The sequence below is a fragment of the Panthera tigris genome, chromosome A2 (assembly GCF_018350195.1).
Source record: "Panthera tigris isolate Pti1 chromosome A2, P.tigris_Pti1_mat1.1, whole genome shotgun sequence".
Taxonomy (NCBI): domain Eukaryota; kingdom Metazoa; phylum Chordata; class Mammalia; order Carnivora; family Felidae; genus Panthera; species Panthera tigris.
In genome coordinates this window covers 18,818,599-18,833,186 of record NC_056661.1, presented here as the reverse complement: position 1 = coordinate 18,833,186, position 14,588 = coordinate 18,818,599, and the positions used below count along the sequence as shown (strand labels likewise).

The following is a 14,588-nucleotide window of genomic DNA, read 5'->3' as shown; positions in this document are numbered from 1 at the left end:
GTTGGGCTCTGTGCTGACAATGTGGAGCCTGTTTGGGATTCTCTCTCTCTCTCTCTGCCCTTCCCTGACTCGCTCTCTCTGTCTCTCTCTCAAAAATAAATAAATTTTAAAAAAAAGGAATGAAGTACCAATACATGCTACAGTCTGGATGAACCTCAAAAATACACTAAGTGAAAGCAGATATCAAAGGTCACATTTTGTATGATTCCTTTCACAGAAATATCCAGAATATGCAAATCTCTAGAGACAGAAAGAATCTAAGTGTTTGCCAGAGGATTGGGGTAGGGGATAAGTAGTGATTATTTAATGTGGTGGGGGTGTTCTTCAGTGGGTTATGAAAAAGTTTTGCAGGGTGCCTGGGTGGCTCAGTTGGTTAAGCGTCTGACTTCGGCTCAGATCGTGATCTCACGGTTTGTGAGTTCAAGCCCTGCGTCCAGCTCTGTGCTGACAGCTCAGAGCCTGAAGCCTGCTTAGGATCCTGTGTCTCCCTCTCTCTCTGTTCCTCCCCTGCTCTGACTCTGTCTCTCTCAAAAATAAATAAAGATTAAAAAAAATTTTTTTTAAATAAAAAGTTTTGAAACTAGAGAGAGGTGGTGGCTGTACAACATTGTGAGTACACTAAATGCCACTTTACAATGGTTATTTTAACATTATATGAATGTTACCTCAATTTAAAAAATTAACTTATGGGGCACCTGGGTGGGTCAGTTGGATGAGCGTCCTACTTCGGCTCAGGTCATGATCTCATGGTTTATGAATTTGAGCCCTGCATCGGGCTCTGTGCTGACAGCTCAGAGCCCACTTCGGATCCTCTGTCCCCCTCTCTCTCTTCACCTTCCCCTCTCACACTCTCTCTCTTTCTCAAAAATAAATAAACATAAAAAAAAAAAAAAAGAACTTATGACCACATCTGGTTTAGCTACTGTGCAGTTTTGTGGGGAACTATGGTCTGTCGTCTGGAGAACTGGCCCCTGGTTCCTAAAGAAGGCAGAAGGACACATCGTGGGTGAGGGGTACACAGGACCTCTACGTTTTTTGCAACTTCCTTGGAGTCTATAATTATTTCAAAATAAAAATTCAAATGAAAAGTAAGGACACATGTGATCATGGCTGCCACTCTTAGGTCTGGCACTCAGAGACCGACCACCCTCTTTGAGTCCTAAGACTCATCCCTGACTGGTCACCTAGGACTGCCATCTGTCCTAGGCTGGCAGCTGTGGGCAAGGGGGAATCCTTATCCTCTGAGGAGTTGGCCCAGGGCCAAGCAGGTGGGTATTCCCAAAGATGCCAGGCTCCACCTGGGTCTGTGGTTTGGGCCCCGGGGGCAGGACAATGTAATTTCATAAGCTCCCACAGCCTCTGGGATGGGACTGGCTCTACCCTGTGTGGTGGACAAGGTGAGTCCTCAGGACACGGGGGTTCCTGCCAGCACTCTGTGGGCAGGAAGCCCATTCAGGCAGCCACACTGGGGGGGATGGGGCCTGAGGTTTGGGACATCTAGAGAGCCACAGGAGACCATCGCCTCCAGCCCACATGGATCCCTCCCGTGGCTTCCTTCCTCAAGAAAGATACCTGCTCTCACAGCGGCCAAATAGACCCAGGAGTTCTGTCCCACTTTGCCTGTGACTTACAGCTGCCAGAACCATTCAGGATGGTCTGGAGGCAGGACTAGCAGGACTAAGCCGGCTCAGTCTAGTTTTACTTTCACTTTCATTTCCCCTGAAATGACGGAGGAGCCAGGAAGAAAGCTATGACTGGTATCGTCCTTCAGTCCCATAGACAAAGTGCCTGTGTGCACTAGCCACAGTGAGGCACTGGCCTCTGCTAGCACAGCCTCCCACGCAGTGACCGCGTCTATAAGCGCTGCAGCCTGTTGTCCAGCCGCAGGATGGCTGTCCCAGAGACCTCCAAGTTGCTGGATAAGGAGCGATACTCACGGCAGCTGTGAGGCCCGAGGCGGGGAAGGGAATGGGGTGGCTTTCTGACTTCTGGTTGCCGATCGCCTACCTTCTTTTTCCCCATCCGCAGGTATGTGCTGGACTTGCCGGCCATGCAGAAGATTCAGGGAGCAAAGGTCCTGCTGTCAGGCCTTCAGGGCCTGGGGGCTGAGGTGGCCAAAAACCTGGTCCTGATGGGTGTGGGCAGCCTCACTCTGCATGATCCCCACCCTACCTCTTGGTCTGACCTGGCTGCCCAGGTGAGAGTCAGCCGGGGTGGTGGGGTGGGTGGCTATGCTTCCCAGACCAAGGACCCGAGAGAAATCTCCGTGCTCAAGCCAGACTACTGTGTCCCTCTCTAGTTTTTCCTCTCAGAGCAGGACTTGGAAAGAAGCAGGGCTGAGGCATCTCAAGAACTTGTGGCTAAGCTTAACAGAGCTGTCCAGGTACGCATCCACACAGGTGACATCACCGAGGAGCTGCTGCTGGACTTCCAGGTACCCTCCCTGCCCCCCTCTCCATGTGAGCCCAGTCCCTTCCTCTAGCCCTGAGCTGAGCAGCGGTTCTGGCCCTGCTGATCACGGGGTCCATCCAGGTAGTGGTGCTGACCACCTCGAAGCTGGAGGAGCAGCTGAAGTTGGGCACTTTATGCCACAAGCTCGGAGTCTGCTTTCTGGTGGCCGATACCCGGGGCCTTGTGGGGTGAGCAAGGCTACCTGCCTGGCCTACCACATCACAGGCAGCAACTGGTCCCAGTGCTATTCCTAGCTCCAGGCTTGCCCCAGTGCCCCTCCACCCAGCCCCAGGCCTGTCCCAGCATCCCCTTCTGGTTCTGGTCCCCAGTCCCACCCCTCTGCTTCTTCCACCCCAGCCTCCAGACCCGCTCCAGTGAGTCCCTCAAACTCTAGCTTCCAAGCCTCTCCCAGTATCCCTTCCCAGTGCTGGCTCTCTGAGCTTGCCCTAGTGTCTCCCACGCTTCACCACAAGCATGGCGATTAACCACTGAGCCGTCTCAGTGACCCCTGCCACCACACCACAGGCAGTTGTTCTGTGACTTTGGTGAGGACTTCACTGTGCAGGATCCTACAGAGGCAGAACCCCTGACAGCTGCTATCCAGCACATCTCCCAGGTGGGTGTTGAAGTGTGGGTGCTCACCTGCTGACCAAGGAGGGCACCCCTGAACCAAGCCTCCTCTTCTCCAGGGCTCCCCTGGAATTCTTACTCTGAAAAAAGAGGCCCACAACTTCTGCGATGGGGATTTGGTGACTTTCTCGGGCATTAAGGGCATGGTGGAGCTCAATGGCTGTGATCCCCGGCCTATCCACGTGCACGGTAAGCCAACCCTCTCCACTTCCAGGCCCAGCACCCAAGCCCCAACTGGGGGCACACACAGCCTGGCTCTGGTCCTTGGGGGTAGGTTCTCTTCCACCTTCCTCAGCATGGAGCAAGGTCAAGGACACAGATGCAAGACAGGATAGAGTATAAAGAACTACTCCGGTTCAGAGATCATACTGACGAGGCTGGATCTCCCCTAGGGGACAGAACCTTGGAGATTGGGGACACAGCAAATTTCTCCTGTTACTTGAGTGGTGGGACTGTCACTGAGGTCAAGAGGCCCAAGACTGTGAGCCATGTGAGTGCAAGTGCATCTGAAGTAGGGGAGCTTGGGAGCCTCAAGGGGCCCACAGTCTTCTGAACCTGACCCTGAGCTAAGTACCTGCTACAGAAGCCCATGGATGTAGCTCTGCTCCAGCCCCGTGTGGTGGCCCAGAGTTCCCAGGAAGCTCGCCGCGCCCGCTGCCTACATCAGGCCTTCCGTGCCCTGCACCAGTTCCAGCACCTCAATGGCCGCCTGCCCCGGCCCTGGGATCCTGTGAGTGGCCCCTCTGCTCTTCCTTGAGCCTCTGTCTTATTGGGGTCTCACCTGCCAGGAGGCAACAATGATTATCTCACAGACCCAAGTTATAATCCCAGAAGCATTTTCCCACTTACATATAGGAAATGATAACACTGTCTCTAGGCCAGAGAGAGGGTCCCTGAAAGTACCAGGCACAAAGGCTGGGGACCCCGCCACCTCCTAACCACTCAGTTCTGAGGTGAAATCTCTACCCATGTTGGTGAAGCCCTCAAGGGCATTGTCTAGGCGTTCTCTGGTGGTGCTGCACAGTCTGGCAACTGGTTTGGGCCTTCACACTTAGGCTCTGCTTCCACTTCTCTGGAAATGGGGGGTGGCTGCATGAAGGGTTTGAGCAGGGAATGGAGCTCAGGCCAGGGCTGCCGTGCCCACAGAGTTCTACCCCACAGGTTGACGCAGAGATGGTGGTGGGCCTGGCCCAGTCCCTGGAACCACTGAAGGGGACAGAAGGAGAGCCACTGGAAGAGCCTCTGGATGAGGCTCTTGTGCAGACAGTCGCCCTGAGTAGTGCTGGTGGCTTGAGCCCCATGGCAGCCATGTTGGGTGCGGTGGCCGCCCAGGAAGTGCTGAAAGTGAGCACAGGCACAGGCAGGGTGGGACTGGGAAGGGTGTGGAGGTAAGTGTGGGTGCCAGAGAGTGCCCAGTACCAGACAGTGGCCTTGGAGGCTTCGCCAATCTGGTGAAGCCCAGCCAGGATCCTAGGGGCTCTGGAGCTGGCAGGAGTCCCTACACTAAAATGCTGGCCTCTAGGCAATCTCCGGGAAGTTCATGCCCCTGGACCAGTGGCTTTACTTTGATGCCCTCGATTGCCTTCCAGAAGACGGGGAGCCCCATCCCAAACCAGAGGACTGTGCTCCGGTAAGAACCTGGGGTAGGGGTGCAAGCTTTCTCCAAATTCAGAACTAGGGAAGGAACAGGAAGAACGATCCAGAGATCCTGACCTGGAAAAGTTAGCGTAAGACGGAGACACAGCACAGGCCAGTGGCCATCACTGACCCCTGTCTGTGTCTCCTAGAGACATTGTCGCTATGATGGGCAAATTGCAGTGTTTGGGGCTGGTTTTCAGGAGAAGCTGAGCCGCCAGCACTACCTCCTGGTGAGCTTTGTGGTCCAGTTGGGAGATGTCTGTGGGAGGGCCGGGCCAGGCCCTCTGGCTAAGGCTGCTCCTGCTGGCAGGTGGGTGCTGGAGCTATCGGTTGTGAGTTGCTCAAAGGTTTTGCCCTAGTGGGCCTCGGGGCTGGCGCCAGCGGGGGAGTGACTGTTGCCGACATGGACCACATAGAGCGCTCCAATCTCAGCCGTCAGTTCCTCTTCAGGACCCAGGACATTGGTGTGAGTGCCGGCCCCTACCCACACCTAGCATCCTGGACGGTCCTCCCACAGTGCCCCCCAACACCCCCAGCATCTTCCTGCTCTCTTTTCAGAGGCCTAAGGCAGAGGTAGCTGCAGAGGCTGCTCGCCGCCTGAACTCAGACTTGCAGGTGACCCCACTCATCTACCCACTGGATCCCACTACAGAGCACATCTATGGGAACAACTTCTTCTCCCGTGTGGACGGTGTGGCTGCTGCCCTGGACAGTTTCCAGGCCCGTAAGCACTCGCCCTTGAAACTCAGCCCCTTGGTCAAGGCAGTGCCAGCCCCACTCCTGCCCCTCTGCCCCTCTTACTAGGGCACTATGTGGCTGCTCGCTGCACCCACTATCTGAAGCCACTGCTGGAGGCGGGGACACATGGTACCTTGGGACATGCTTCAGTGTTCATGCCGTGTGTGACTGAGACCTACAGAGCCCCTGCCTCAGCTATAGCTTCTGAGGATGCTACCTACCCTGTCTGCACCCTGCGGCACTTCCCCAGCACAGTCGAGCACACCGTGCAGGTAGGATGCACCCCAGAAAGCCCTAGCCCACCCAGCTCAGTCCTCAGCTGTAGACTGATTCCCTGTGTGACACCTCATGGTTCCTCTCTCCCCCACAGTGGGCCCGGGATGAGTTTGAGGGGCTCTTCCGTCTGTCTGCTGAGACCATCAACCGCCACCAACAGTAAGGCCACCAAGATGGGTGGACGGGAGGGGCGCCTGGGTGGCTCAGTCGGTTAAGCATCCGACTCTTGGTTTTGCTCAGGTCATGATCTCATGGATCTTGAGTTGGGGCCCCTTGTTGGGCTCTGTGCTGACAGCATAGAACCCACTTGGTATCCTCTCTCTCCCTCTCTCTCTCTGGCCCTCCCATGTACTCTCTCTCTCTCTCAAAATAAATAACTTAAAAAAATAAAAAAATAAAATAAGAGGGGTGGACGGGAGCCCTCTAGCACCAGAGGGCTACCCCTAGCTAGCCCCTACCACCAGAATCTTCAGGGCTTTAGCCTCGAAACCCTTCCTCTGTCCGCAGGGCACCCACTTCTCTGGCAGAACCAGATGGGCTAAAGGTGCTGACCCTGCTGCAGGAGGTGCTGGGTGTCCTAAGAGAGCGTCCACAGACCTGGCAAGACTGTGTGGTGTGGGCTCTTGGCCACTGGCAACTATGCTTCCATGATGGCATCATGCAGCTCCTGAATCGTTTCCCACCTGATAAAGTGGGTAACTAGTGATTGGGAGGCTGAGGGCTCAGGGGAACCAGATCGAGCCCAGCAGCCTCCATTTCCTTAGGTGCTTGAGGATGGAACTCTTTTCTGGCCAGATTCCAAACAGTGTCCGCAGCCCTTGCAGTTTGATGCCAGCCAAGTAAGTGGGGTCCCTTAGGAACCCCAAGATGGGGATGTGACCCCTCAGAGCAGAAGTAGGCCCCTGTTCTTCAGAGATAAGCAGATGCTGAGGGAGATTGCTGTGTTTGTGCGCATGTGGGTGTCCACGTGTGACACAGAGGCAGACACTCAAACAGATCCACAAATGGGTGGTGACCCCTAGCCCATGTACCTGTACATGCTCGCTCTACCCATGCATCTTCCCATGCTCTTGCTCTGACTGCAGGACACACACCTCCTCTATGTGCTGGCGGCCGCTAACTTGTATGCCCAGATGCATGGACTGCCTGGCTCGCGGGACCAGACTGCACTCAGGGAACTACTGAAGTTGCTGCCACTGCCCGTCCCCCAGAACCTGGTCCCCATCTTTCCTAACGACCTGGAGCTAGCTCGGGCTTCTGCTGAGTTTGGTGAGGCTCCTGACCTCTGGCCCCCTATGCTGCCATCCAAAGGCATAGCCCTGTCCTCAGCTTATGCTGCAGAAGGAAGATGGGGCCTGGGGACCCTGCAGCCAAATCACTATCTCTCAGGCCCTCTGATTTTGCGTCTCTCAAGGCTTGGGCTCATCCTCTAGCCCCTCAGTAGGCACTCTCCCTGCTACCCATACCCCTGCACCTCTATTCCCATGGCAGATTCTCAGCAAACCCCCCCCCCCCAAACCTAGTTATGTTCCCCAGGTGAGGACGGAGATAATTGGTACATGCATGCAGGCACACACACACACAAGTAGGGCTGGGGCTGCTTGAGAGGAGACTGCACTATCATTCAGGGGGTCTCCCTGAAAGTGGCAATTTAGTCTTAGGAGAGACCAAGAATAGGCACCAGGCTCCAGGGAGAACACAGAAGGTAGGGGCTAAGAACTTCCACCCCCTTCCTCTGACAGGCCCTGAGCAATTGAAGAAACTGCACAAAGTCCTGGAAGTCTGGAGCGGGAGCCCTCCCCTCGAGCCCCTGAAGTTTGAGAAGGTGGGAGTCCAAGTAGGGGTGAAGGGACAAGTTGGGGAAGATTGTTGGGGAAGTTCAAGAGCTAGGAAAGTAGCTTTGAAGTCCCTTGGCCTGAATCCTCCTCCCAGGAGGACCCCAAAAGCAGATCACCTTCCCTGAGCCTCAGCTTCCTTACCTGATAAGTGGGGAGAGGTAAGCATCCATCCCACAGAATTATGGGAAGACCTGTACAGTGACACGTGGTCAGCCATGGCTAGGGACTCTGGGGCAGTGTTAACATGACTGTGACTTGGGCCTCACAGGACAATGATAGCAACTTCCATGTGGACTTTGTGGCAGCGGCAGCAAGCCTGCGAGCTCAGAACTATGGGATCCCCCCTGCCAACCACGCCCAGGTAACTCTGCCCTTTGGGGCTCAGGCCTAGAGGTAGAGGTCAAACCCTAGCCCTACACCTTGGGCCCAGACCAAATCTTTTGTCCTTGGCAGAGCAAGCGAATTGTGGGCCAGATTATTCCAGCCATTGCCACCACTACAGCAGCTGTGGCTGGCTTGGTGGGCCTGGAGCTGTATAAGGTGGTGAATGGGTCACGGCCCCTCAGTGCTTTTCGCCACAGCTACCTGCATCTGGCTGAAAACCGCTTTAGCCGCTGGGTGCCTTGCGCCCCAGCCATCCAGAAGGTGAGCCCTTGACACCCCCCCTACACACACACACACTCACACACACACACACACACACACACACACACACGAGGCCTGGGTTCTCCTTGCACCTACCAAAACAGGCTCTACTCTGGCTTTGGGTTTGTACCAGAACCCAGACTCTGGGGGAGTCCTTAAGACTCCCTCCAGCCCCCTTCCTGCTGTGAAGCCAGACTGGGACCTGTCAGACACAGGAAGCAGCCGTCAGCCACCCCCACCCCCATCCCTCCACAGCCGGGGTCTGGGGGAGCTGCAGCTTTAACTCATTAGTGGAGCCAGATATCCCTCACAGCCTCCACCAGCCCTAAGGGGGAGGTGGTAGGGAGGGAGGACTAGAGCCCTAGCCCCAAACAGAGCCTAACTTCAGCCTGCATGGCATGGGGATCCTGGCCCACACTCTCCAAGCTGAGTTAAAGGCCACTGAGCTCACCAGTTGCGGGGGGGGGGGGGGGTTTTGTGCATCTAAGTGCACAGGGGTCTGGGCATCCCTGGCCCTGAGGTTTGTGGCCATGGAGGGAGGATGCTGGCACATCTGTGTGCCAGATGGGAGTACAGGACTCTTCTTCAATGTGGGCTTGCATGGGTGTGCATGTGAGTACACATGCAGGCATTCCCAGGCTTGTGTCCATGTGTGTTCCTTCGAGTGCAGGGCTGTGAATGCCCCTGGCTGTGTGCCCAGGCTAGGCAGTAGTTAGTTGGCATTTTCTTGGGGCACAGGAGAGGGGGTGGAGAGAATACCCTCACCAAGGGAGAGGGGAGAGGTCATGGGCCAGCACTGGGCTTTTGCTGGGGTCCCTCAGGGCACAGTACACAGAGCCCCTTTGTGAAGGGCTTCTAGCACATAAGCTGCCTTTGTCTGCAGTAGAGGGGGAGGGAGCAAGGGAGGATCCCCCCCAACTCACCTCTGGCCTCATCTCAGCTTGACCCCACTGTGCTTTCTGGAGGCGGGAGTCTGTCCTGGCTGCCTTACCACCCTCAGCTCCAGTCACCAGAATCCCAAGATTTTTGAAATGGAGAAGGAAAGGGGACAGGAAGAGGAGGCCCTTGCAGACTGTGTCCCTGCTGGGGTCTCAGCCAGTGGGGCCCTGGTGGTCATTGTGCCCCTTGATACTCTGTGCCCACATAGCCCAAGGCCCTGGCAATACAGGATGAGGGGGCAGGATGTACCCCCCAGCTTCCAGCCTTGCATTTGAGGATCAAGCTGCTTTATCGGAGACTGCAGCGGCCCTGCTCCTGTTTCCTCAGGAAGCAACGCCCCCCCTACACACACACACACACACACATACAACCAGCCTGTGTGATGGATTGCCTGTTTCCCTGTGCGGGGGCCCCATAGCCCCATTTCCTGTGCTGGCCCCAGCATAGGCGGGGAGGGTACTGAGACTCTGGGCCCAGATCCCACCTTCCAACCCCCCGCCCCGGGGCTTCTGCTTCCTGCCTCTAGTCCAGCTCCTCCCCTAGGAAAGGGGCCATCAGCTGCTGGTAATGGGTAGGGGGAGGGTGTGTGTGAGAAGCTTCTCATTCCTCCCCCCACCACCCCCAGTGCCATCACCTGACATGGACCTGGACCTGTTGGGACCGCCTGAAGGTGCCTGCTGGGCAGCCAGAAAGGACCCTGAAGTCGTTGCTGGCCCACCTCCAGGTGAGCCCCATTCCTCCTCCTCGCATTCAGTCTTGGCCCAGCCTGGTCTAGCTGGCACTTGACCTGACTCTCTCTAGGAACGGTATGGGCTGAGGGTGAAGATGCTGCTGCACGGCAAGGCCCTACTCTACTCAGCAGGATGGTCACCTGAAAAGCAGGCCCAGCACCTGGCCCTTAGGTGAGCCCGCACCTGGCTTTAGCCAGGACTTGTTCTGTCCCTGGAGGTTGGAGGTGGGAGACATGATGAAGTCTTTCCTCCTCCCAAACCCATTTGGGCCTCTCACACCCTCCTGAAGCTTTCTTTTGCCAAATGGAGCCGGCAAATGGGCTGGGGGTGGGGTGAGGGCTGAAAGCCTGAGGAGGGGCCTCCAAGCTGCCTGCTTGGCCGGCTCCATTAGCTCCTCCACACCCCCCATTAGCTCCTCCACACCCTGTTAAGCCCCCCTTTCACGGCCCACTCCCAGGGGACTCACAGCTTCCTGCCTCCTGCCCGCCCTGCCTGCTGCTCCTAAAATAGTTTCAGATGTTTCCTGTCTTAAGCTGCTCCTGCCCCTGGCTTGGGCTCCTTATGGCCCATCAGCACCCCCTGGTCCATGTCAGGTCACTCTGCCTACCACTGCTCACCTACCCAATCTCCCCCAACCTCTTTCCCCCCACCCCACACTACCAGGGTGACCAAACTGGTGCAGCAGGTGACAAGCCGGATGCTTGAGCCTGGGCAGCGGATGCTGGTGCTGGAGCTCAGCTGTGAGGGTGAGGAGGAGGACACTACCTTCCCACCCTTGCACTACGAGCTGTGACAAGGCAGCAGCCCTATCACCTGGCTCTATCGAGCCCTGCATCCTGAGCCCACAGTAGGCACTCAATAAATGCTTGTTGAAGGAGGGTGTAAGTGGAAAGGATGGATGGCAAAACATGGGGCAGTAATGCACAGGGTGGGTGATGTGGGCATGACAGGGACCCCTGCAGGGAAGGAAAAGGCTCTTTAGCTTCACCTGCCTGGGCTGCGCCTCAAAGGGCTGGGGCCACCTCCTAGAGCCTCAGGGGTATGGAACCAGGATAGACCAGAGAAAGGTCTTTATTGTCCCAGGCTGGAGGGCAGGGTCAGAGGTAGCTGACATCATTGCAGATGATGGGTTGGCGGCTTCGGCAGCTCATGAGGGCTGCAAATCGTGAGACATCTGCAGGCAGTTCAGGTTCCGGGCGAGGTGGGCATGACAGTCGCTTTCCTGCCATAGCAGCCCTGCGTGCCCTGGCCAGCTGGCGCCGCAGCTGCTCAGAGAGCCCAAGCAGGAACTGAGGGGGCCGAGCACGGGCACGGGGCCCACCACTATCATCCCCCTCACCTGCTGCCTCTGGTAGCTCCATCCAGTTGTGCACCAAGTCAGCAAAGCAGTTGTCGCCCAGCACTAGGGGCTGGCGACTGCGACCTCTGTTCAGCAGGGCTGCAGTCCAGTCTTCAGCTTCCAAGCCCTGCCAGTGCTCCAGGCAAGCGTCTGGTGTAGACTTGGGCCGTGGTCGACGGGCAGGTGGTGCACCGGCCACAGGGGCCCTGCTAGGCAGAGGAATGCCACTGGCCGAGAGGCGCTGTCTATGGGGGGGCCATGCTGGGGGTGTTGGGTGCTGGAGTACAGGCAGCTCATCCTCTCTCCATGTGCTGCCCGACACCTCAGAGAAGCCAGAGTCCCAGTCCAGGACATGCTCCCTTGGGCTCCCCAAGGCAATACCCTTGTCTCCTGTCACCATACCTTCTTCCTCTTCCACACAGCCGACTGAGTCCTCTTCCAAGGCATCTGAGGCCCTGAGTCCATGGCTGAGCCAAACACCTGGGCCAGGTTTGGGGGATGGTGGAAGGGGGCCAGACATGGGGGGTGAGCCAGTGTCCCGGCCACACAGCTGTGGAGGAAGAGAGGGCCCAAGTTGGAAGGGTAGTGCTTGTCACCCCTGCCTACCTAGCCAGAGTAGTCCCAAAGCAGAAGGCCCAGGAGGACTGGATAGGCCTGCAGGCCTGGGCAGCAAGGCCTCTAGTGGGCACAGGGCCGTCATGGGGGCGCTGGCACACGTAGCTCGTGTGACTCGCGTCAGCCGACCTGGTGGCAGTCCGGCAGGCTGCAGCACGCAGAGCTGGGCAAGTCGGTACCCGCCACCAGGGAGGGAGGCAGGGTTGTGGGCCCGCCTGCATCGGGAAGTAAGTCCTGTTCAGGGCTGGGGGTGGGGGAGCATCCCCTGTTTCCTGAGGGATTCAGCTCCCCAAAGCTCACAGCGTCTTTCAGAGAAAGAGCACTTGCCAGGTGGGGGGTAGAAGAAGTACAGATCAGCCTGGGGTAGAAGGCATCCATAGCAGCTCTAGCACCTCTTTAGTCCCTCGCAGCCCCCTGCTCAGCCCCAAAACAAATTTCTCCCCGCCACCTCCCTCCGCCGCCCCAGCAGCTTGGCCAGCTGGGCGGCTGTTACTTGATGCCCAGGGCAGCCCCCAACAGTCCGAAACCCGATGCGGGCCATCTGGGCCATCTGCGCCTCCCCGCCCCCATCCCGCCTTGGATGGGCACTCGGGACGGCCCCCTACCCGTGTGTCGTTCGGGCCGGACGGCAGCTGGGCACCCCACACGCGTCCTCACAAGCCACACCCGCTCCCAAGTCTCACCAGTTCCCAGCGGAGCTGGCTCAGGAAGCTGTCAAGCCGAGCGCTATGCATGCCCGTGCCGGAGCCCCCGCCAGGCCTGCCAATTCCTCTTCGAACTCCAGCGGGACCGGCGCGGAACGGGCCCAGCGGGCCGGCCAGCGGCACCCTGGCCCTCTGACTGGCGCCGCGGCTCCTCGCTCTCCGTAGCTCCCGCCGCCGCCACCGCCCCAACATCTGGCAGCCGCGCCCCGCCCCTGGTGCTGCAGCCAATGGGGCCGGGGAGGGACTGAAGTGGTCCCGCCCCTCGGGCACTGACGGGTGGATGTGCCTGACGCCCCCTCCCCACTCCCCGCGAGCTCTGGGGGCGAGGGGCTGGGCTGTGTCTCGAAGCCGGGCGGGTCTGGCCTGGGACTTCCCGACAACCCTGGGCGGTTGAGCTCACTCCAGGTTCGCTGCTTCACCTAGGACAAGTCACTTCCCCGCAGTAGCCTCAGCTTCCCCGTTTTTCCCGGGATAGAACTGCAGTCCCTCCCGCAGGGGGCCTCAAGAGCTCGCGGATCCGGTGGCTACGCCCACGTGAGGACAGAGCGCCCCCAGCCGTCGATCTAGCAGTGTTGTGGCCCATTCCGGGCGCGACCTACTGTATTCGGTCCTGAAACCGGCCTCGACAGACCCTGGAAGTGATGGGAGGGTCCGGCCCCAATGAGGACTCCAGGAGCTCTGGACCTTGCGGCAGCACAGAGGAGGGGCTTCAGCCAAAGCCCAGCCCGCACCCTCTCGGTCCTGCATCTGGGCCAAGCAAGGCGGGGCCGCCCTCTAGTGGGGAGGGCTCGGTTAGCCGCGATTCCTGCCGCAACATCCGCATTCCCTCTGCCCGCACCACTAGCCTACGGAGAGTGAGAGCAGGAGGGTTAGGGCGGCGCTCTCTGCCCAGAATGGTCCGAGTCCGTTCCTGGAGACCACTCCAGGATCCAAGGCTAGGTTCGAGGATACAGTCTAACTCGAGACAAGACTAATCAGTAGACAGAAAAATACCGGAAATGGGGGGCAGACGGGCTTGTTTGGGAGAGGGGACTCAGAGGAGGCAGCATTCTGTATGTGATCTGAGTGAACCATCATGGGAGATAAAGAAGAGGGGTATTCTAGGGGAACCTGGGTGGCTCAGTCGGCTGAGGGTCTGACTCTTGACTTTGATTCAGGTCATGATCTCACGGTTTGGCCATGGGGCTCTGCGCTGACAGCGTACTACTGCCTGCTTGGGATTCTGTCTCCCTTTCTCTTTGCCCCTCCCCCAATTGCTCTCTATATCTCTATTAAAATAAATAAAAATACACTTTAAAAAAAAAAAAGAGGGGTATTCTAGGCAGATGGATCAGCCAGTTAAAGGCCCGGACAAGAGAGGATTTCGACAGGGCTTAAGACAAAGAAGGACCAAGTGTCTAGACAGTGGTAGTTGGGGGAATGAGGAGATCAGCAAAACCAGTCTCCTAGCGGCCTTAGAAAGAAATATAGGGATTTGTTTGTGGTGCGATGGGGGAGCTCTGGGACTTTTGAGCAGGGAATGACCTGGGCTGGCTCCTGTTTAGATAATCCCATCTGCTTTAGGAGAACCACTCTGTAATGAGAGTGGAGGCTCCTGCCCTCATCCACCAAGAGAAGGGAGGGCCTGGGTCTGCGTGGGGCTGGGGCACAGAAGGGGGTGAATTTGGGGTATGTTCTGGAGTTAATATCAAGTTTTGCTGATGTATGAATATGAGTAGGGAAAGAGGAGCATCTAGCATGACTCCTAGATTTCTGGCCTGAACAACTGCTTGGATGGAATTGCTGTGAATTGATCCAGGAAAGACTGGAGAAGAACGGGTTTGGGGAGGAAAACCAAATGATTATTTGTGGACATGTGACCCTTGAGATGCCTGTTAGACATCCTATATGAGATGCTGGGTCAGCCACTGGGTATGTGACTCTGGAATTTGGGAGAGAAATCAGCACTGAAGCCTTAGATCTGGGAGGCAAAGTGAGTGGATGGTATTTAAGGCCATTGACTTGGAGATGGGAGAAGTGAGTATAGACAGAGGAGGGCAGCAGT

The 14,588-nt window shown here is 57.2% G+C and overlaps 2 protein-coding genes across 2 annotated transcripts; one reads left to right on the top strand and one right to left on the bottom strand.

Annotated features, from left to right (window-relative positions):
- Nucleotides 1–1,725: 1,725 nt before the first annotated feature.
- UBA7 (ubiquitin like modifier activating enzyme 7) lies at nucleotides 1,726–10,866 on the top strand. The gene is made up of 24 exons (XM_007088526.3): nucleotides 1,726–1,944; nucleotides 2,029–2,197; nucleotides 2,300–2,434; nucleotides 2,533–2,639; nucleotides 2,977–3,067; nucleotides 3,141–3,270; nucleotides 3,474–3,571; nucleotides 3,665–3,811; nucleotides 4,243–4,425; nucleotides 4,604–4,711; nucleotides 4,869–4,949; nucleotides 5,030–5,185; nucleotides 5,278–5,443; nucleotides 5,524–5,729; nucleotides 5,828–5,892; nucleotides 6,241–6,424; nucleotides 6,498–6,572; nucleotides 6,819–7,002; nucleotides 7,476–7,558; nucleotides 7,840–7,932; nucleotides 8,025–8,216; nucleotides 9,781–9,879; nucleotides 9,957–10,057; nucleotides 10,550–10,866. Exons 1-24 carry the CDS (start codon nucleotides 1,889–1,891, stop codon nucleotides 10,677–10,679), a joined length of 3,039 nt encoding a protein of 1,012 aa, XP_007088588.1. The 5' UTR covers nucleotides 1,726–1,888; the 3' UTR covers nucleotides 10,680–10,866.
- Nucleotides 10,867–10,944: 78 nt separating this feature from the next.
- On the bottom strand, nucleotides 10,945–12,981 carry INKA1 (inka box actin regulator 1). The gene is made up of 2 exons (XM_042978979.1): nucleotides 12,524–12,981; nucleotides 10,945–11,775 (listed from the first exon to the last, which is right to left on the bottom strand). Exons 1-2 carry the CDS (start codon nucleotides 12,734–12,736, stop codon nucleotides 10,984–10,986), a joined length of 1,005 nt encoding a protein of 334 aa, XP_042834913.1. The 5' UTR covers nucleotides 12,737–12,981; the 3' UTR covers nucleotides 10,945–10,983.
- Between the last annotated feature and the right edge of the window lie 1,607 nt (nucleotides 12,982–14,588).